Source organism: Lampetra fluviatilis, chromosome 20 (genome assembly GCF_964198595.1).
Source record: "Lampetra fluviatilis chromosome 20, kcLamFluv1.1, whole genome shotgun sequence".
Lineage (NCBI taxonomy): Eukaryota > Metazoa > Chordata > Hyperoartia > Petromyzontiformes > Petromyzontidae > Lampetra > Lampetra fluviatilis.
Window position 1 is genome coordinate 2,363,838 of NC_136294.1, and position 20,903 is coordinate 2,384,740.

General features: G+C 55.3%; 1 protein-coding gene across 4 annotated transcripts in view; it reads right to left on the reverse strand.

Moving 5' to 3' along the window:
- LOC144937838 (tenascin-R-like) overlaps positions 1-20,903 on the reverse strand; it is a 42,011-nt gene that overhangs the window by 15,115 nt on the left and 5,993 nt on the right. The window contains exons 3-11 of one of the 4 annotated variants that reach the window (XM_078865350.1): positions 19,497-19,760; positions 14,407-14,522; positions 13,912-14,056; positions 6,933-7,199; positions 6,204-6,398; positions 5,726-5,815; positions 4,575-4,838; positions 2,879-3,178; positions 682-1,020 (exon numbers count right to left, since the gene is read on the reverse strand). In XM_078865350.1, the coding sequence (XP_078721476.1) occupies positions 682-1,020; positions 2,879-3,178; positions 4,575-4,838; positions 5,726-5,815; positions 6,204-6,398; positions 6,933-7,199; positions 13,912-14,056; positions 14,407-14,522; positions 19,497-19,760 (1,980 nt within the window). The remainder of the gene's footprint in view (positions 1-681; positions 1,021-2,878; positions 3,179-4,574; positions 4,839-5,725; positions 5,816-6,203; positions 6,399-6,932; positions 7,200-13,911; positions 14,057-14,406; positions 14,523-19,496; positions 19,761-20,903) is intronic. The other 3 variants (XM_078865351.1, XM_078865352.1, XM_078865353.1) reach the window with 3 other exon arrangements.

The following is a 20,903-nucleotide window of genomic DNA, read 5'->3' on the forward strand; positions in this document are numbered from 1 at the left end:
ACCCAAGCCATTCTCAAGAGACCACAGATTTCAGTCATGTCACAACTAGAGTTGCCACCTGTCCCGTTTTTCACAGGATCGTCCTCCTCTTTAAGGTGGCAGTTGCCCTTGGAAATATCCGAGTCTTCCTAAAGGACGTTAAAATCGTCGTTGTTTTTGTCAGCTGTGGAATAATAATAATCATCATAATCCTGCACCACCGTTCACACGCGGTTCTCCACTCGTCCTGCATTGCGAGATATCCTTCTTCTTCCGGGGATGATGTCTCCCAGTTGTTATTGTACCTTAGAGGTGGCAACCCTAGTCCACCCCCCACCTCGGAATCGTCCCAATGCGTTAGAATTCATCGTCGCTGACGATGATGGTGGCGACGACGACGACGGTGATGTCGTCGATGAATGGCAGCTTTAGCTGAAAGATGTCGCGCAGCCACTCACGCACAGCGCACAGTGCAAGCCCCCGCTCTGCCGATGCACCGATCCGAGCCCGGGATGGAAGAACGAAAGAAAAGCACGCGAGGCAGAGAGAGACGAAGAGAAACAGGCGTTCTCAGCTGATGGGGCCGGTTGACTGGCAGGCAGCAGGCAGCAGGCGGGCAGGCGGGTGGGCGGGTTGGGCAGGCGGGCGGGCGGGCGATTTCGCGGTCGGACTTGGGCATGCGCTCCACGTCGGCGCGGTTACCTGAAGTCCGAGCCACAACCTCGAGGGGCTTCGTGAGCTGTGAGCCGCGCACGCCGTGTAACGCTATCTCGTATCGCGTGCCGGGCTGCAGGCCCGTCAGCTTGGCGCGGGTCGCCGAGGCCGGCGCCAGGAGGCTCCACGACTTGCCGGGGATGTCCTTGGAGGGTCCTCTTCCTCCTCCTCCTCTTCCTCCTCCTCCTCTGCCGCCGCTGCCACCGCCGATGGGCCGGTACTTGATGTGGTAATTGTCGGGCCTCGGTTCCTGGGCTGGCCACGTTATCTTAAGGCTGTCGGACGTTACGTCATAGGCCTGCAATGTCCCCTGCAGCGCGTCCGAAACTGCGCGGGGGGAAAAGAGCGGCAGAGGCCGACGATCGTGGGAGGTTCAGCCCGTCGCGTTCGCCCGGGCTCGGTGCCACAGAGCCCATCGCCGCTTTTAAGCGACCGCTCAGTTTTTTTGTGATCAACCACAGCGGGATTAAGGGGCTGGGGTTGACTCCCGCCGAGTCTTTGAACTCGTGACCTTCGCACGCCAAGCCATCCGTAGACATATTAAATGAGAACTAATGTGGGTAATAAACATTGACACCTACTACGGCTGAACCTAGCACGATTGGCTACGTACGGTATGAAAGAAGTTGAACATGCATCACACACTACATATATAGATTGAACACGGAGGCTTTCTCGACCAATGTGATTCATGATGACGTTTTTTTTTGCTCGCGTAAATGTTAAAAGTCTCGTTCTCCCACCTCCACCCGACGCACGTTTGCTCACCACGTGGCACGCTGATTAACAGGCCGGCGTCAGGTGGCGGAGGGTGTACGACACTCAATGTTTCCCGACGCAACCTGGCGACGACATTTGGTCGAGAAAGCCCGCGCGTCACGACGGTCCCGCCGCAGGTAGCGCGTACCCCCCGCGCGCCGGGAGGGTGCTGCGGTTATCCTCCATGCAATGGTGTTACGGAGGTTGTTTTTGTTGCTTCTTCTTGCCTTACTGAACGATGGATGCACATTCTCCATGCGCACGTGCCGTTGTCCGCGCACGTGCATGCACATTGTAAGCGCTGTGCATGCAAAGAACCGTTCAATTACGTGAGCGCTTCTCGACTCCAGCTCCGACGAAGCCCGCTCCACGGACCGGACTTTCACGTACAGGTTAAGCCACTGCGCACTGCACGCAGTTGAAGGACGGCAATCACGAAAGATTGTACCGTGTCACGTAGTGGGGTGGGGGTGGAGTCTGGAGTTGAGAAACATTGACCAAGATTACAATGCACAACCAACCTGACCTTTGCCGCATGCGAGTCAGTGTCTACGCTGACGGGAGACGCAACCCAAATAAAACCCAGAGGGCCCATGTGCTGACGACTCTCTGGCCGCGTGCCCCCGGTTTGTCTTTCGCGAGCTGGGAAGTTTTGGGAGTGAAATAAAAACATTTATCGGGGGTCTGACTTTCACAAGCGCCGCCACAGCCGCGGTGGATGTGGCTCTGGGTGGCTCTCTTAAGGATTATCCCCCACCCCCACCCCGTCCCTGGCGTTGTGAATGGATGCAGCGACATCAGAATCAAGGGCTGTCGGGTTTTGGGTTGCGTCTTCCTTCAAACACGACGGTGGGACGCTGTGAACACCAGGAGTCGAAAGTGGCCAAAGACTGGAAGGGACATTTGTTGTCGATGGGGAGGAGGTGGAGTTGGAGGGGACAGCAGCTTGGGCTGGGCGGAGCGAACTATCCAACCAAAGGCTGGCCCTACTCCCAACCCAGAATAATAGCTAACCAGGCACTACTATTAGCTATAGTGCTAACCCTGACCCTAACTTACCAACCAGCCACGACTACTAGCTATACTACTAACTCTGACCCTAACTGACCATCCAGACAGGACTACTAACACTATCCACCCAACCAACTAGTATTATCCATACCTCTAACCTTGACTATAACCAATTATCCCACCGATCACTCGTACTCGCCCTCCCACTATTCCTCGCCTAAACCAACTTAGCCAACCCACACCACGAGCGCTAACCTTCCATGACCCTGACCGTACCGCTAACCCCACCTCGGGCTCCTTCACTACGACGAGTCCCCTTCCACCCTCCTTTCGCTTTCGCTTCTGGCGTCCGCTGGGACCCCCGCGCGCTTCAAAGAAACCCGCGCTCCGGCACAGGTGGGCCCACGCCAGGTACCTGTGGCCACATCTCCCAGCACGGCCTCTCCCGTGGTCATGCCCTTCACGGCCACCAGCGACACGTCGTAGCGCCGCTCGGGCAGCAGGCCCGAGACGAGCGCGTCGCTCTGCCCGCCGTCGATGGTGACCACCCGCGGGCCCTCCCCGGGGCCCTCCCCGGGGCCCTCCCCGGGGCCCGGCGCCGACTCCGACACCCGCAACACGAAGGCGTCGACCGGCACGGCGGGCGGGTCCCAGGCCACGCGGAAGCCGCTAGAGCTCACGTCGGAAAAGTGCAGCGTCTGCACGGGGCGGAAGCCTGGCGCGGCGCGACAAGGGCGCGAGCCACGCTTGATCAGTAACCGCCTCGCCGCACCTCTGTGCCACCGGTAACATCTGAGCCGAGCCAGCGCGGGGGCCATAGCGGTACGGGGTTTGTTTGTTTGTTCTTTTCCAACGGGACATTTGCCGTAACGAGCCGGGATCAAACCGTGGTTCGCTGGCCTCGTGAGACATCTGAATCTGGCTCGGGGGCCAAGCAGGGCCAGGCCTAACAACGAAGTTCGCTGCGTTTGACGTCAAGTGGCAACAGTGTGAGGAGGTGGCACCCTCACTGGGTCGCTTACACCTGTCCCGACGTGTTTGTTGCGTGCGTTGTTAGCAGCACGGCTCGGCTTCTGCAGTGGAAAAAACGACCAGGGCTTCTCCTGAGCTGCAGCGGGATTGTTTTGCTTGAATAAGTGGCTGTCTAATTTAGTAAAAAAATTACTTACAGGACTTTAATGAAATGGAAATGTTTTTTTTTTCTCACTCAGGATTAGGACAAATATGTACACCTTCATGAGAAAATAAGCTAAATAACGTCATGACGCATTTACCGTGTCAAGGCAATTCACTGCTCCGAATGTCAATTGCAAACCCATCGAGTGGATGAGAGGTTGCTGTTACAAGACGTTGTCTCTAGGAGGCAGTGCAGGCAAACAGTTTCCTGAAAAAACTATCAGGAGACTGTTGGGTGTCTCTGGACCCGAGGCAAATTGTCTCACCTGCCACGCACTCTCTACGACCCTGACCAAGCCCTTTTAGCAGGGCCTAATTTTCATCCCAGGGCAGTCCGGGGCTCTGCTCTCGATAACATCACGTGACAAATTTCGTTTTAAAGCTTTCGTGACTGCAGGGATTCATCTTCTTGGTTCTTTTGGTAAAGTCACGTAGAAGGGAAATAATAAAATAATAAAAATAAAACAATAAAATAAATCTCACGACGTTTCGGCCACAACGCAAGCAGCCGTTCTTCACCTGAGGACGGCTGCTTGCGTTGTGGCCGAAACGTCGTGAGAATTATTTTATTATGTTTTATTTTTATTATTTTATTACTTCCCTTCTACGTGACTTTACCGAAAGAACCAAGAAGATCACGTGACAAGTTCCTTCCCCCGCACCTCCGATCAGCGCGGTTAGCTACGCATGGTGCGAAAGAAGATCAATGTACATACGCACGTACGTACAAGTCAAGCGCTGTGATCGATTACAAACAATTCCTTGACGAAAGTATTCCCTCCACAAACTAAGGGGAACAACGGCACGAGAGATATTGTTCCCAACCGACCGCGGGCCCTTAAGGCTGAGCGGGCGACCGCTGCCTTCACGGAAAACTGCTCCGCTGTGCCACTCCGCTGCTCCGTTCCGCATCGTTCCGCGCGTCTCGCCGTCACCTGTGTTCGCCGACAGCGTCGCGGGCCGGCTCTTCTCGAGGCCGCTCTCCGCCTGCAGCACCACGGTGTACTCGGTCGCCGGGCGGAGGCCCGTCAGGTTGGCCGACGTCTCGGAGCCGGGCACGGCCAGCTCGCCGATGGCGCCCGTGCCCGAGATGTGCATGATGGCGTAGCGGTCGACGCGCGCCCGGCATGGGTCCCAGCGCACGGTGAGGCCCGTGTCCCACGCGTTCGTCACTTGCAGGTTCAGCGGGCTGTCCATCTCTGCAACGACGCGCGCAAAGGTCGAGGGTCAGCCGGGCGGCGGTGGCTACGCGCTGCGGAGGCGGCAGCGGCAGGTTGGCGGATGACCTCTAGGAATTCTTGCGGAAAACCCATCGAGTGGGCATCAAGGTGCCGTACTACCCTGGCTTTCCAGTATGGGATAGAGCGTTGCCCCCTTGCACGCGTGGGTTTTCTACGTGTGGTCCGGTTTCCTCCCGCACGTATATCTAGACACTCATTAATTGGCTGAAAACATCTTGGGCAACTGTTGGGGCCGGCTCATGGCCTGGCAGCTTTGCCTGAGGTTCCTCCCACCGCTGAGTTGCTGGGCCACCTCCAAAAATAATTAAACTTAACAGTTGCCTTTTCACAGCCAATTATTACGATTCGAAAATAGATTTTTTAACCAAAGACATTGAGTGGCCTAACCCAGAAATCAATGACGACCCATTATCATGCCATTATTTAACCAGGAGACGGAATAGCATCTGAAAATTCCTTTCTTCAGAACCGCTGTTTTGTGTTTAGTTTGTTGTCCTTCCCTCGCACCTCGGATCAGCGTGGTTGGCTACGTACGGAGTGCCCGGAGAAAATCCACGCGGGCGATGGAGACAACGCTCCATCCCCATACAAAACGGAACGCGTTCCACCTTGCTGCACTGCCACACCCGGGCAAGCCAGGCGATGGCGACATCGATGCCCTCGGGAAGAGTTTCAGGAGTTTGTCCGACCCACACAACCCTCGCCTCCATGGCATGGTGCTGAATTACATCCCAAGGAAACTCTAATCAGAGGGGGGGGGGGGGTTGGTGGGCCCTCCTGAGTGACCACGATGGGGGGGGGGGGGGGGTCATGGGAGGATGGTGGTATGGGTGCCCCCCCCTTACCTGTGCGGGTGTTGATGGTCGAGGGTTTGCTCTGAATGTCGCCCCTGTATGCAGTCACCCCGACGCCGTACTCTGTCCCAGGCATCAGATCTGTACGCTCGTTCACATTCACAGCAGTGACACCCAGTCGTGAAGCTCGGTATTACACTCACAGGAGTTACACTCACTATTACACAATGCAGGTTGACGATGGTGTTTCACTTGTTACATTTTGTCGTCACCGAGACATTCCCTGCCATGTTTCATAAAACATTTTAAACGGTTGCCCGCCAGGGGGGCAGCCAAAGAGCCGCCCGCACGCGGCTTCGGAGCCGCCGGTTGCCGACCCCTGGGCCAGATCGTCACGGGGGGCCCCGACCCAAATGTCGATTCTGAAATGTTCGACGCTCGCTGCGGACGCCGCAGGCATCGCCAACGAAGGCCCCCCCAACCCCCCCCCCCCCCGGTACGACGCGCGGGTCGGGGCGTCGGCGCGCACCGGTGATGGTGACGGCGGAGGTGAGGTCGGGCCCCTGGTGGGTGACGTTGACGCTTCCATGGGGGCCGCCGGCGATGGGGGCGAACACCACCCGGTAGCCGTCCACCTGGGCGCGGCTGTTCTCCCACTCGAGCAGCAGGCCGCCGCCGCTCTCGCCCTGGTGGCTCGCCCTCAGGTTCCGCGGCGCGTCCAGCGCTGGGGACAGAGCGGGGGGGGGAGGCGGGGGGGGGGGGGAAGGGGTGCCGTCACAAGTAATTTCCGGGAGCACGGGGCAGAAGCGAGCCGCAACTCCGTTTCATTCGCCCCGCGACTTGTATATGTGTCCATGCATGTTGAACTTCATTCGCGCCGTACGTAGCAGATCGCGCTCATCATTTAATTCGCCGCGCGACGTCGTTCTTTGGCATTTCGTGGCCACGTGAGGCCTACGACTGGCAGCATAGTAGCAGCACTAACTATCAACTAGAGGGGGCTCACTGTTTCTCACGTTTTATTTCCCCACAAAATATTTGTGAAAAATCGAATGCTCGCCAACGGCCACATCAGTCTATCTATCCGTTGGTCCATGCGTCGGTCAGTCCTTCCGTCCGCCATCGGTTGATCTGTCTGTCCGGTCGTTCATCAATCCATCAGTTGACCCATGTGACCGTCCATTTGTCCGTCAGACTGTCCATCCGTATCCATCGGTTCGTGTCCGTATCCGTCCGTCCGTGGTCCGCGCGCACCGACCTGTGGTGAAGCTGACGTGCAAGGCGCCACTATGTGCGAGGCCGCGCTCCGCGCGCAGCGTCACGTGGTAAAGGCGGCCAGGCCGCAGGCCCTGCAGCGTGTACTCGGTGGCCGTGGGCCGCAGGCCCAGCTCGGTGGGCCGCGCGTCGCCCGTCGTGCGGTACGAGAGGTGCAGGCTGGTGACGCGCGCGCGGCTCCGCTCCCACGACAGGTGCGCGTACGAGTCGGTCACCTCGCGCACCTCGAAGGCGCGAGGGCCGTCGATCGCTGACGCGTCCGTGCGTCGAGGCAGCGGCGGGGGAAAATCAGGATCGGGAATTGGGATCGGGGTGGGTGAGGATCAGGACCAGGATCGGGATGAGGTTCAGGATTGGAAATGGGGAGGAGGCCAGCAGTGGGAGAGATTTGGATAAGGGTGGAATTTGTGCGGTGGGAAAATGATCAATGTTTTGGGGATTTTTGTTTCAGAGAGGGGATTGAGGAACGGCTGGGATCGGAAGGGGAAATGAATGATGGATGTGTAAGGGTGAGATGTTTGGCGTGGGATTTTTGGCTCTGAAGGAGAGACACACGATGGTTTTTGAGGATGGAGGTGGGATTCAGAGGATCGAAGCAGCAAAGAGGGTGCCGTGGAATTGGGCAGGGTTTCAAATGGACGGCGATTGTCAGGTGTGGAATGCGGCGAGAGGAGATGAAAGGGCTCGCAGAGACAACGGAAGGGGGTTTTGACGCGATGATTACAGGTGTGCGGGGAACGTCGCTTGGGATGGACGCGTAGCGAGGCAGCAGCACGGTGGGGTTTGTTTACCGGTGGAATTTGTTTACCAATTGAGTTTATTTACCGGTGGAGTTTGTTGTTTACCGGTGAAGTTTGTGCCAAGCATGGGGCGGGGCGGGGGGGGTCGCGATCATTTTCCAGGCGGGTAGCGGCAAAGCGAACACGAGCGCGGGGAGCGTGGGGCAAGGGAGCCGATGCAAGACACGGAACAGGTGGAGGTGTGAGTGGGAACAACGGAGGGCAGGTAATGGGGATTCAGGTTTGCAGGTAAGAGCGGGAGTTTGAACACAGAGAGAATTCACGGCCGTTAGTTATATTTCCTTTTTTTTGTTAGCACAGACTGGCAGAGGTGGGAAAAAGTCATTGTTATGCAAGTCCAAGTCGAGTCGCAAGTCATCAAATTCATGACTCGAGTCTGACTCGAGTCCAAGTCACATGACTCGAGTCCACATCTCATAGGTGGGACAAAGTCATTGTTATGCAAGTCCAAGTCGAGTCGCAAGTCATCAAATTCATGACTCGAGTCTGACTCGAGTCCAAGTCACATGACTCGAGTCCACACCTCTGCAGACTGGTATAGATGCATACGTATCATGAGCAGTATACATTACAAGTCATTGACAAAGCAGTAGAACAGCTCAAGCCGACTGTGATAGCACGTACGCGATCTAAATAAAAGTTGACTTCGGCAGCTAGGACATGGTCGGAATCTCGGCTGTCATTTGCAGCCGTGTGATGGCCAACCGCTCGCGAGGGCAGACACCGGCGTTGGTTTTTATTTCAGGATGGCGGCCACCGCTAAGCTGTGTTCAGAACGTGCGCAAGAATGGTGGCGGCATCGAGGCGTGCAAAGCATGCTGGGATTTTAAACAACAACGAAAAAAGCGTCACAGTTTGTTCTTACGAGCTGGTGGACGGTCCGAGGGATGTGCGTGGAACATGCACAGGAATGGTGACGTCGTCTAGACGTGCAAGGCATGCTGGGATTCATGACATTGTTTCTTTTGAAGGACACATCTTTGTGCGCATTATAATTCGTTTTCAGCTTTGCACGCATCGCAAGGTCGTTTTTTTTTCTGAATCGCCTCTTAAGCTGGAGGGAGTGGGAGTTAGGGTGGGTGGAAAAAGTCTTTGAATCCTGACAAAGTCCCATCGCTGTCACGGCACCGTTGTTATCGTGACTGAAGAAGGCTCGTTGCACGGCACGCAAGCGCTGCCGAAAAGTTGATGAGAGACGGAAAAGTTCGCGGGTGGGCCGGGGTCGGTTGAGGGGGGGGGGCGCGCCTGATGTGGCGGATGATGGAAAAAAAGACATCAACGGCTCGTATCGCGATCGCATTCCAGGTCGCGCAGGTGCGAGCGAGCGAGCGAGCGGAAGTGAACGCCGCCTTGCGCTTCAAGGGACCCCTCGTCTCGTGTTTAGGCGGAAGATGAAAGCCGGTGGTGGTGAATCGAGGTCATCTTTGTTTTTTTCTAGTTTATTGTATTTCTATGACCTCTTCCCCCTCCCTCCCTCGCCCTCCGGTTGCTGGGCTAGATTCCTGATTTATCTATCAAAGAGATGGAAAACCAGAGGGAAAGATGATTTACCTGACGTCTGACATCGCCTCTCTCAACACCGCCGCAAGATGGGTGTGAAGCTTCGGTCAGTTCACTGGCCGGTTCGCTTGCGGCGAGGGTAAATGTGGGTAGTTGCGTGGGTAGCCGCCAGTGGCTGATTGCTGCTTTCGTTTGGGGGGTCTACGCGGTTTTGCAGTCACGCAGGTGGATCCGTGTGAGAAACTGGAATGTGCTGGCAGTGTCCCCTCTCACATTGAGACCCGGAGACTCGCACGGAGGCCCACATACTCTCACACACAGTCACCATAGAGATAAATGCGGTCACGGAGACCGATTGGAAAAACAACAACTGGCGTGCAATGGCAGGTGCTCCATCATCGGTGCTTTCTCCACCAGTGCGGCACATGCAAACAAAGCCAAAGATAAAGATCCCCCGTATAACCCCCACCATATTGTTGGGCCAAGTGCTGTTAAACGAGCACCTATGAAGGCAGGCACGGGACACAAAGGGGGTGAGTGGCCAGCGACCTTTCCCGGACGCCTTTGTCTCCCCATTTCTGATGTTTACACACCACACCAGGTACTCCTATGGGAGGCCAGGACCAGTCCATTGTTATTGGTCGTGAGGAGAAATCCAATTCAGGTCACTGGGTTTGTAGCGCAGTGTGCTAACCACTGTGCCACTGTTCCTTATGTATGTATGTATGGGTGTGCGCATTCCCACACATATACATACATACATATGCATAATACATACATACAGACATCTGCAACTTTACTTTAGTCGGTTGAGAGCTCATTAAGGCAGCAGACGCTTCTGCAAGGGAGAGCACACAACCCATGCAGCTTCCTGAAAGAACTGCTCTGGTGGTAACCCAGCTCTTGTGCATCATCATCATAATCACTACACCCTTGCCTTCGCCTTGCTTCGATCAACGAATCCAACCGCACGTGCCATCTAAGACTGAAAAAAATGTCGAGGCGGAATTTGTGGCCTCCTCAACGTTTGGAGTCAGCCCCCCCCCCCCCCCAGCTCCTGCCACTCATCTAGCCAAGGTGGAGGAGTCGGTCCCCCTTTGCCTCATTTCACTGATCTCCGCTGCACGCAGGAGCGACCTCTGCCTCCTCCCTTCCACTCGCATTTCCTCCCGGGGCCACCGCCAGTTTGCGAAGTGAACGTGAGAAAAGTGGGGGCCTGGCAAGGCCGGGCTCGAGCGCGAGATCTGGGATTGACGTGGGCAGTTGGGGTAGGAAGTCTCGGAGGGCACAGGCACTTGATCCACCCACCCCACCCCTCACTTTGTCCCCACCCACCCACAGCCGCACTCCACGCAATCCCCGACCCTCGTTTTCTGAAGTAAAAATACAAAACAAAGCTAAGTGGAAAATTCAGCCGCCAATGACGTCGGCCCGCGATTACCCTTGACAAATAAGGGAGCGTTGACCGCGCGGCACGCTAATTTCAACTTTGGCAAACCGCAACGTGCCCAAGGCTTGAAGCCCGTGTCGTCGTGACGACGCTCTCGGCCGCTCGGATCAAAGGGGCCTCCCTGTGGTCGCAAAAAAGGGCTCCGGAAACCCCTCTGGAAGGGGGAGAGACGAGAGGTAAAGTCTGAGGGTAAATAAACAGGGGCGTTCGAGGCGGGAGTGCCGCCCGTGTCACTGTACGAACCAGGGCCAGACCCTAAGTATATGCAGCTACAATGGAAGTCAACGGCATTTGAGCAAGGGCGCCCGAGACGGATGCTGGGAATTTCGCGTCTTCTTCTTTTCAGCACCGCCGATGTCGACGCCGAGCAACAGCTCGCTGCAGCGTGCGATCTGGGCGGTCGAGCCAGACAACTGCGTCGGGAGCCGGCTGGAGTTGTATTGCCTTTCCCGTGGCGAGACGGGAGAAGCGACGCAGAAGTACGGTCGTGAACACGGGGCTGGGTAAGCGCGCTGTCTTGCGCTGGGTTCGCGTCCGTGCGCGTAGCAGCGGCGGCGGTTTACTGCCGAGACGGGTGAAAAGGAGCGGCCTCAGCGAGTGTGGCGGACCAACGGGAAGAAAAAGGGGGGCTTGAGGACAGATGTTGATTGGACACTGTTCGGGCATATGTTGGAGGTCACGTCGCCACGGTGCTGCAGGTGCGGGGTCTGGCGGAGGGTATAAAGAGTTGGCAATGAGGGGCGGTGGCGTCAGCAGCTTTGGCCGCGACGACGTCATGAACTTTACCTACAATATTGGTAATGCGAATGTCTGGTGGTTAGGAAGACGCTGGAGCTGTGCACTTTTAAATCTAGATGTTGAAAATAATTTCTTTGTTGTGTTTAGTTTGTCGCCCTTCCCCCTGCACATCCAATTAGCACGGTTGGTTACGTACGGTGTGAATGAAGTGCAACGTACGTACAAACATACATACAACATAGAACACACATACATACAACATAGAACAAACATACATACATACGTACGTACGCAGCAGCCGAACACGGCGGCGTCCGTGCCTGTTGCAGCGGCTCACGAGGGGGCAATCTTGTAATTTGGCGATTTGTAGCAAATCCAAAAAAACGAGCTTTGATGGCAAACTTTGTTTTTACAACGCAGCCGGAGAGGGCAGCTCTCATATGCGCCCATTTAAGGTGCCCTCGCCCACGGGATAATCATCGCCAGGAATGCGGCCGACCCCGACAGATCTCGAAAGCTAAGCGGAGTTTGAACCTGGTCAGCGTCTGGATGGGCGATCCCACGCGTGGCAGCTTTTGCCACGCGTGTGCGCGCGTTTGCGGCCGGACAAAGACAGGGAAGCAGCAGTGTGGTGGTTAGCGCGCCGCGCTATAAACCCGGCGGGCCGAGATCAACTGCCACTCATGGCCACCATCAGTGACGATTATCTGAACAGGCCCTGGGCCTCCTCTAGGTCGACTCAGTCTCAAATGAGTACCCGGTGCGGTGTGTAAACATTTCCACTGGGGAGACAAGGGTGGTCAAGCATGGTGCTGGCCACCCACCGTCTTGTGGATCGTTCCGGCCTTCATAGGTGCTCGCTATCAGCACTTGCCCCTACAGTCTGTTAAAGCTATAGGGGGGATCTTTGTCCTTTGTGTGGCTGGAAAGAAGGGGATAAATGACTGCTGCACGGGAAAAGGAGGAAATGGTTCTGATGCAGAAGGGAAGGATTCAGAGCTAATTGGACTTGCTGATGACTGGTACCGACAGTATCCAGATCGGCCTCTGTGGAGGAGGCTAGCAAAGGACGCCACTGGGCAGTTGGAGGCGGTTGCCCTCCAGCAACGACGGAGAGCGGAGAAGCGACGCTCACAACAACAAGGGGATAGCCGGGCGGCTAAAACGCAGCAAGTTGGCGCAGTGGAGAGCACAGGTGGTGCATCCGCCGGTCATCTCAGTCAACCCATGGCACCCTGGGTCTGTTCCGTGACCGCCTGTCAGCGAGCCTTCGACGCTTCATGTGGCCTCAAAGTGCACCGAGCCTGGCACAAGCGCCGCGGTGACGTCATCACAGCTTAGTGGCAAAAAGGCCGCCGTTGTAGTTGTTCACGAAAATAAAATTTAAAAAAATTTCGTCAGTAACAGGAAAATATCAGGTGGGCTGACGCTTTTGGGCAGAGAGAGGGGGGTACATCCTGACGGTGCAGGCTCAGCACATACGTTACGCGCGACTCTACTCCGTGCGTGTGCGGGAGCTCGCACGCGCATGGAAAAATTATCCTCACGTGGCCTCTAATAGGCCGTTGGGGCCAGTGCTGTTAGCGAGCACCTATCGACACCGAGGGGGGTGGCCAGCACTACGCCCGACCGCCTTTGTTTCCCCATTGTTGATGTCTACTTCACACCGCACCAGGTACCTAAGGCCGAGGCCCCAAAACCGCTTCGGATATTCCCCCACCGATGTTGACGACGAGTGGGAATCGAAAACTCGGGTTCCTGGGTTTGTAGCGCGGTGTGCTGATCACTGCGCCACCATTCCCCACACACACGTACACGTGCGTGGGTTATATAATAATGGGGGGCTGGCACGTAGCGTGGAGTTTCCTGGACTAAGTTTTGCGGCACGAGCACCTCCAGCGGTGAGTCCGTGCGGCGGAATGCGCACGCCCGGCGCTGCACAACAAGACAAAGATCCCCTGTGTAGCCTTGTAGAGTGTTTGGGCAAGTTCCGTCAGCGAGTAGCAACACCTACGAAGGCCGGCACCACGTGGGTGGCAGGTACCACGCCCGGCCGCATTTTGTCTCCCCTCGTGGCGATGTTTACACACCGTACCCAGGTACTTGTTTGATGCTGAGTCAAGCTAGGGGAGGCCCCGGACAGATTCACTGGTGCACGCACAGACAGTCTCACACACACACACACACGGGCGCTACGGCCAAATACGTGCGCGGGAGTGCAACGGCTCATGGCTTTGCCTTGTAGGCAAAACATGTAAATGTTCCCATCAAGTTTGTGCGCGCGATGATGATGAGTGCGGACTGCGACGCCTCCAACCCACCGCGCATCACGCGCTGCCGCCCGGAGCGGATCGTCGTGCGGGGTGTCAGAATTTCAACGAAACCCCCCAACATTTTCCCTGTGATCGTTGTGCGAACGTGACCGTGAGTGGGCGGCGAGGGTGGCAGGGGGGGGGAAGGACGGCAGCACTCACGCGTGGCGAGGGTGGCGGCGGCGGGAGGACCGTGCGCGCCATCCAGCACGGCCACCAGCCGCACCTCGTACTCCTCGCCGGGCAGCAGGCCGCTCTGCACGTGCGACGTCGCGCCTCCGTGCAGGTCCGTCACCACGTCCGCCGCCTGCGAGCCCGCGCGGGAGCGAGGGAGAGATGAGAGACGCCCGCACGGTCGCACGAACGTTGGTTTTCGTTCACGGTCACTCTTCCGTCCCTTGCAAAATTTTAATGCAAAGGTGCGGTCCGATAAAACCCGAGATACTTTCTCGAATAAAAGCTTTCATTTCTACACGTGAGGGTCTCTATAATTATTATCGATGACGGGCCCATGATATGTATATTTTTACACCGTAAGCAATCGATATTTTGAAACGCATCGAGCTTCACGTGGAATGCGGAGGGCCGGTTGTGCATTTGCGTGACAGGTGGAACGTGTACGAGGGGTCGCGCGCAGTGACCGGCGGCTGCGGTTACCCCATGGTGAAACGTGATCTGCCAGCCGTCAAGCGGGACGGAGAAGGGCTCCCACACGACCTCCACCTCCGTCTCCCCGATGGACTTGAACCTCAGCCCCTCGGGCTTCGACAGATCTGCGGCGGCGCACACGGGGAGGGTGGGGTGGGGAGGGCACAGCGAGAGGTCACGTCGCGTGGGGAGGGGAAGCGACGTGATGGGGTTGATCTCTCTCCCGCTCTCTCTCTCTCTCCCGCTCTCTCCGTGCGGCTGTGGTACTCCCCTGCGATGCACGACCATTTGCTTTGAGTCTCACGCAGGCACCGTGTGGACACGTGCTCAACGAAAGTCAAACGGGTCTTACTTTAACGGTTGGGTTCACACAGGCGAAAGTTACGAATAGTGTTTGATTTGAGTCGGGCCACCGTAATGAACTGGCAAAAGTTTTGAGTTTTGTCAGGTTCTAAAGGGCCTTAATAATGAATGCAACCACCTTCTACGGGTCCGCTGGTTCTGCCCTCCACATTTAGAAACATGCATATAGAATATTTTTCCGCTTTACATTTGCACACGATAAGCCACTTTGCTGAGCTATCAGTCGTGACCAGGTCGCTTCTGAAAAAAGAGCTATATAGCTCAGTGGGCCTGACCTAGTAAAAGAAAAAGAGTTTCGTTTAAACCGTGTTCCCTGTGTGTACATTTTCTCTGTTGTCTTCCCCCCAACACCCCTGAAATATTATCCTCTTTGTGCTGTCAGAGCCATGCGCAAGATGAAGAATCCTTTCAGAACTCTCGCGTAGCAGTGCAGCGGCCCGCGGAAGCAGATCTCTTAGAACCGCTTCCCGAGGTCACTTTGCGTGACCTCTGATCCACACGGTAGAGGTCGGCACCTCCCGCCCCACGCTGCTGCTTCAGAGTAAATGTTTGTCACGTGACAGCCGACCCAACCCAACCCAACCCCCCCCACCCCGTAATTTTTTTTTCATTCTGATAGCTGACGTTTAGCCAAATTATGCCCATAACCACGTTTAATTGCGATTTGTTTATCGTGCAGCCATTGGTGACCAGGCTGAAGCCGTAAACTCGCTCGGCGTGAGAAGCGCGGTTTAATCGCAGGCAGATTCCTGCGATTAAACCGAGGCTCTCTCGGACGCCAGCTCGGCTCTCGAACCTCCAGGCCACCTGGCCACAAACGTCGAGCAGCGAACGGACAGGAGCCAGCTCCGCGGGACAACAGGGACAAGGCCCAGAGGGAGCAATTCACTTGCGTCTTATTAGTTGTTATGTAACGGGCACACATTTTGCTTTCTTTAGCTTATCATTCTGATTCAACGTCGAAATTAATGTCTAGCTTGTACCCATGCCAACAACGCTGCGCCCCCCCCCCCCGGCCCCCCCATTAATAATCGCAGCGCAGAGACCCAAAAGCCCCCAGACGACCCCAGTGGGCTTGGCGAGCGAGCGAGACCCACTGTGAGGTTAGTCTCAGTCCAGTCGAGGACAACGGCAACATTTTTTAAGTCGAACTCTGTGCATTTCATTTCGTCACTCTCTCAAGCCGAGTTGACTAAAGCGGTCAAAATGTAGCCCCACTTAGCAGCTACGCTTCTTTAGAGCTGCTTCTTGTCCTTCAGTTTGTTGTCCTTACACCCGCACCTCCGATGAGCGTAGTTGGCTACGTATGGTGCGAAAGAAGTTCAACGTACGTACGGACAAATGTAAATGCGAGGAGCTTTTTAAATCTCCCCCCCCATCATTAACTATCGGGTCAGGATATCAGCAACGTCATCAATTCTCTGGACTCTACTCTCTATCGACTTATACGGCCAATTGCCACGAGTGTGTTCCGCGGGGCACCGCGGCCCCTAGTGACGCTACTAAGCCGTTCTCCGCCTGCGTCTTCACTCGTTGGCTTTGTGTCGTCAAGATCCGTCGCTCCGTCGCGTTTTGGTGAACGGTGGTCGCACTCCTCGTCACGATTTGGTGATTTCCATCCCCTCATTGTCAACGTTGATACCGTGAAAAAAACACAATTCGCTGACGGATATTTTCACCACTTTGTCCACTTAAAGAATGTAACACCGCGAGCCGCCGCGGTCCATCTTAAGCCCCCGTGTGTGCGCATGCGTGTGTAGTCACGGCTGAAAGGGTCTTTTGTGGGGGGCCGAGGGTGGGGAATTGGTGGGAAATTTGAGATCTGCATCCGACGGTTAAACCAACACGTCTCAGACCTCTCTGCATCCAAATCCGGAGAGAGAAAGAGAAAAGCAGCAGCTTTACGCGATTAATTTTAACCTCCGATTATATTTTTTCATCGAGGCATAATAAGCTAGACTTGCCTTTGATGACTGTAGGAAGGGGATATTTATTACGAGACCGATTGGTAGTGGGGGGGGAGGGGGGTCCACGCACGCTGCTCGTGTCGGATTAGTTTCGTGTATTTTTTTCCCCGCCTGGGTCAAAACCTCCAAGAAGCCATGACCGCCGCGATTCCACAGCGGATAAATTCACGCCGCGCGTAACGGTGCAGTTATGTGGTCCGCTGTACCGTCCGAAAAAAAGTTTATGTGTGTTTGTTTTAACCTCTTACATTAATCTTCTTGTTTTTTCGGTAAAGTCACGTAGAAGGGAAATAATAAAATAATAAAAATAAAACATAATAAAATAATTCTCACGACGTTTCCGCCACAACGCAAGCAGCCGTCCTCAGGTGAAGACCAGGTCTGTCGGGGAGACAGCGTCGGGGAGACAGCGTCATTCAGACGCTGTCTCCCCGACAGACCTGGTCTTCACCTGAGGACGGCTGCTTGCATTGTGGCCGAAACGTCGTGAGAATTATTTTATTATGTTTTATTTTTATTATTTTATTATTTCCCTTCTACGTGACTTTACCGAAAGAACCAAGAAAATGAATGTCTGCAGTCACGAAAGCTTTAAATCAAAACTCTTACATTAAGTTAACAATCGTATCTCCAGGCTCTGTCTGGGAACTATTTATCTCGAAAGAACTTTTCAAAATAAGGCTCACACTGCTGATGAGACCACCTCTCCAAAAAAAATTGGAGTCTTTATCCCCGTGTGTGCGATGATGCTGTGATGATGCTGTGTTGCTGTAGAGAGTGTGAGTGTTACTTCAGCGACTAGCGGGATGCACAACAAACCCGGCCACCTGAGTTCAATTCCCGCTCGTGGCCAAACAAGAGTGGTGATTATCTGAACCGGTCCTGGACCTCTCCTAGGTCGACTAGCGCGGTGGTGCTCGCTAACGGCACTTGCCCCAAGAGCCCATGTAGGCTACACGGGGAACCTTTGTCTTTGTGTATGACGCCGATTGTTTGTGCAGCGTCGTGCGATGATACGGCTGCGTGTTTACAGCCACTTTGTCAATCCGCTGACGGATGAGGGCCTCACCGCACCGTGTCGGTCATGGGCAGGGGCCGGCAACGAAAATAACAAGGAGAACCTTTTTGTTAGAATTCGAAAGAAAAAAAAACCCTCAATTTATATAAATAATGTCGCGCAGCTCCGGAGCCGCAGTTTGCCGACCCCTGGTCATGGAGACTGCTTTAACCATACTTCACCACATTGGTTCACGGAACGCTGGTGAAGGGGGTGGCCAGGACAGGGTTCAGACATCACATCAAGCAAACTCACGTCGCAGCAGTTGCGGTGCACGAACTACGACCATGCCACTGCTCCTCCCGTGGGCGAGTTTAGGCACTTTCTAAATCCAATTGTATGAACATTGTAATGTAAGCTTTGTCCCACTGCTCACTGGAGACGGAGTCTGTAAAGCCCAGGATTATCACTCCCAGCCTGCACTGCAGTCACATGAGGACGCTAATACCACATAAAAGATAATAATGTCTTTGTTTTTGCGTTACCCAGAAAAGCCCGAACTAAGCCGATAGACTCTGAGAAAACAAATGGTTTGGTGGCGCTGCGTCGAGCAGTGGCGTACGAGCAGAGAAACACATTCGTGGCATTAAAATTATATTAAACAAAACATTGAATGTTTGCATTAATGTAGGGCCCCATTTAGAATGCCTGACATTTCGAGACCACTGCCCCCCACCCCCAACCCATTACCCCTTGGGAGGTTTCTAGATCGGCCTCTGCCGAGCCCTGCGATGGCCAGTGTTGTTACAATGCCCTCACAATCGGGGCCCTAAGCCGCCCGGTGCTTCCTCAACAGAAAAAGCCTGCAAGGCCTCAGCGCAGGACTCAAGAGAACAAATTTCCTTCTCTTCGTTTCTTAACGAGAACAAACGCCCCCCACCCACCCCACCCACCGACTCCCAACGCGACGCGACCCCGCGACCCGCAGGCATATGGCTCTACTTGTGACACTTTTCTTAAACGGCGGGCGGGATCGTAATGAAACACTCCGGAGTTCGAGGGGTCACGATTCCCCCCGCACGTCGCTGGTTACTCAAGCGAGGCTTTGGACAAGCGCGGTCAACGACATTCGCTTCCCGAATTTTAACCCCCCCCCCCCACACAACCCGCCCACCCTACTCCCCCACACACACCACGTGCGCCCCTCCACAACAAAAACAAAACCCCTTGCACCGTTTCCAAGCCGGTGAGCGTCGATCATCGCCCTACGCACTTCGCAGCGCGAAAACGGCTGTGTCTGTTGCAGCGGCGAGAGAGATAAAGTGGGGGGGGGGGAGGAGTTTTTAAGAATGGATTTTGTTGTTGTTTGTTGTTGTTGCGTGTGACAATCGTAGAAAATACAAAGGGTGCAGACGAACACGCACGCAAAACACATTGGGAATCAGAATGGACGATGAGGTCGCAGTTGTCTCCCAATCATATTCAGGAGGCCGTGGGTTCGAAACCCGACCCTGACGCCTGCTGTGTATTTCGAGTTTTGCGTGTCTCTCTCCCCTTGGTCGCGTGGAGTTTTCTCCGGGTCTTCCGTTTTTTTCCTTCCACATTTAGAATCAACGTATTTGGCCGCTATTAATCTACAACATGATGACGAGCCACTTCGTCGAGCCATCATTTGTGGCAGCCGGGTCGCTCATGCAAAAAGAGCTACTTAGCTTATTGGGCCCTTACAAAAATTAAATAGAGGTTCGGTTGTTTTAGTGGAGCTCACTTACGCGTGTGCACGCGCGCCGACACGGGCACGCTGAGTAGGCCGTTGAGCACGGCCTGCACGGTCACCAGGTACTCGACGCCGGGCTCCAACTGGCGCAGCGTCGCGTTGCTGCTGTCGCCCGTCGCGCGAACCTCCAGCACGAGGCCGCCGGGGGCGACGGGCGAGTAGCGCAGCACGTACTCGGTCACCACAAGGTCGTGGGCCCACGCCAGGTCCACCGTGCGGTCCGTCACGCCCATCACCGTCACGTTCCACGGCGGGGGCACTGCGGTGGCACGCCGGGGGGGGGGGGCGGCCAGACACAGAGGGAGAGAGCGAGGTCGTCGTCATCGTCGCCATCATCATCGTCGTCATCGTCGTCACAATTATCATTGTCGTCGTCATCGCCATCGTCGTCGATACGCACTTCTGCGGCCGTCTGGAACGCTCTTCCTTCCGATATTAGGAAGCCACTGCAGCTCTGCACTTTTAAATCGAGATTGAAGACTCGTTTCTTTAGAATAGCTTTTTGTGTTTAGTTTGATGCGAAATACATTCAATATACATACGTAGGAGACATCTACATCTGCCGAAGCCTCCTCCTGGAAATCTGTGTGGCCACCTCCTGCCCTGAATCCCTCCTCTCTCATCGACATATCATCTCTCGATCTCTCTCATTGCTAGATCAGCTCACGCCTCTCTCCTCCATGCTTCTTTGTGCACTTCTCAGCTAGGAAAGGAAACAGTGGTCAGAACTCTTTTTGTTGTAGGATGAGTTTGAATCCAGGAGAACAAGCGAAACAGGGACTGTGTGTGTGTGCATTTGTTTATTGACATTATTAGTTGTGTATGTCCCCCACTTAGATTCCAGCTGTGCTGTCGGTATCATTTCCCTTCAAAAGTGTTGGTTGCATGGCGATGAAACCCATAATAGCGGGTCCGGGCATTTAGACTAAGTGGCCATACCCACACCACACTTCTCACCGTACTCCTCGTTTTGAATGGAAGGGGCCGCCGCCACCACCACCAAATTGAACATCGGCAAAGTCTGACAACGGAACGTGCCTGGGGCTACGACCTCCTGGGCCGAGGATCGAACCCCCCCTCCCCTCCTCGGCAGAGGCAGCGCAACTCAGCAGCGTGGAGTCCCCCGCCAAACTGCCGGCTCGGCGAGCGGTGCAGGTGGCGCCATTACCAGAAGGGCACGGGGGGCACAAGCGGAACGTTCCCTGGCGGCGCACGAGACTGCGTGCCGTTTGAGAGGTCGCAACTTCCTCCCACCTCCACCCGCTACCCCCACCACCGCGTCCGGTCCGCCAGGCCGGGCCGGGCCCGTCGCACGAACACTGCGCAGGTTTTCCGCAAAAAGAAAAAATTATAATTGCGCGCCGTGCCGCGCGTGCACCGACCCCATCGCTCATCGCCGGCG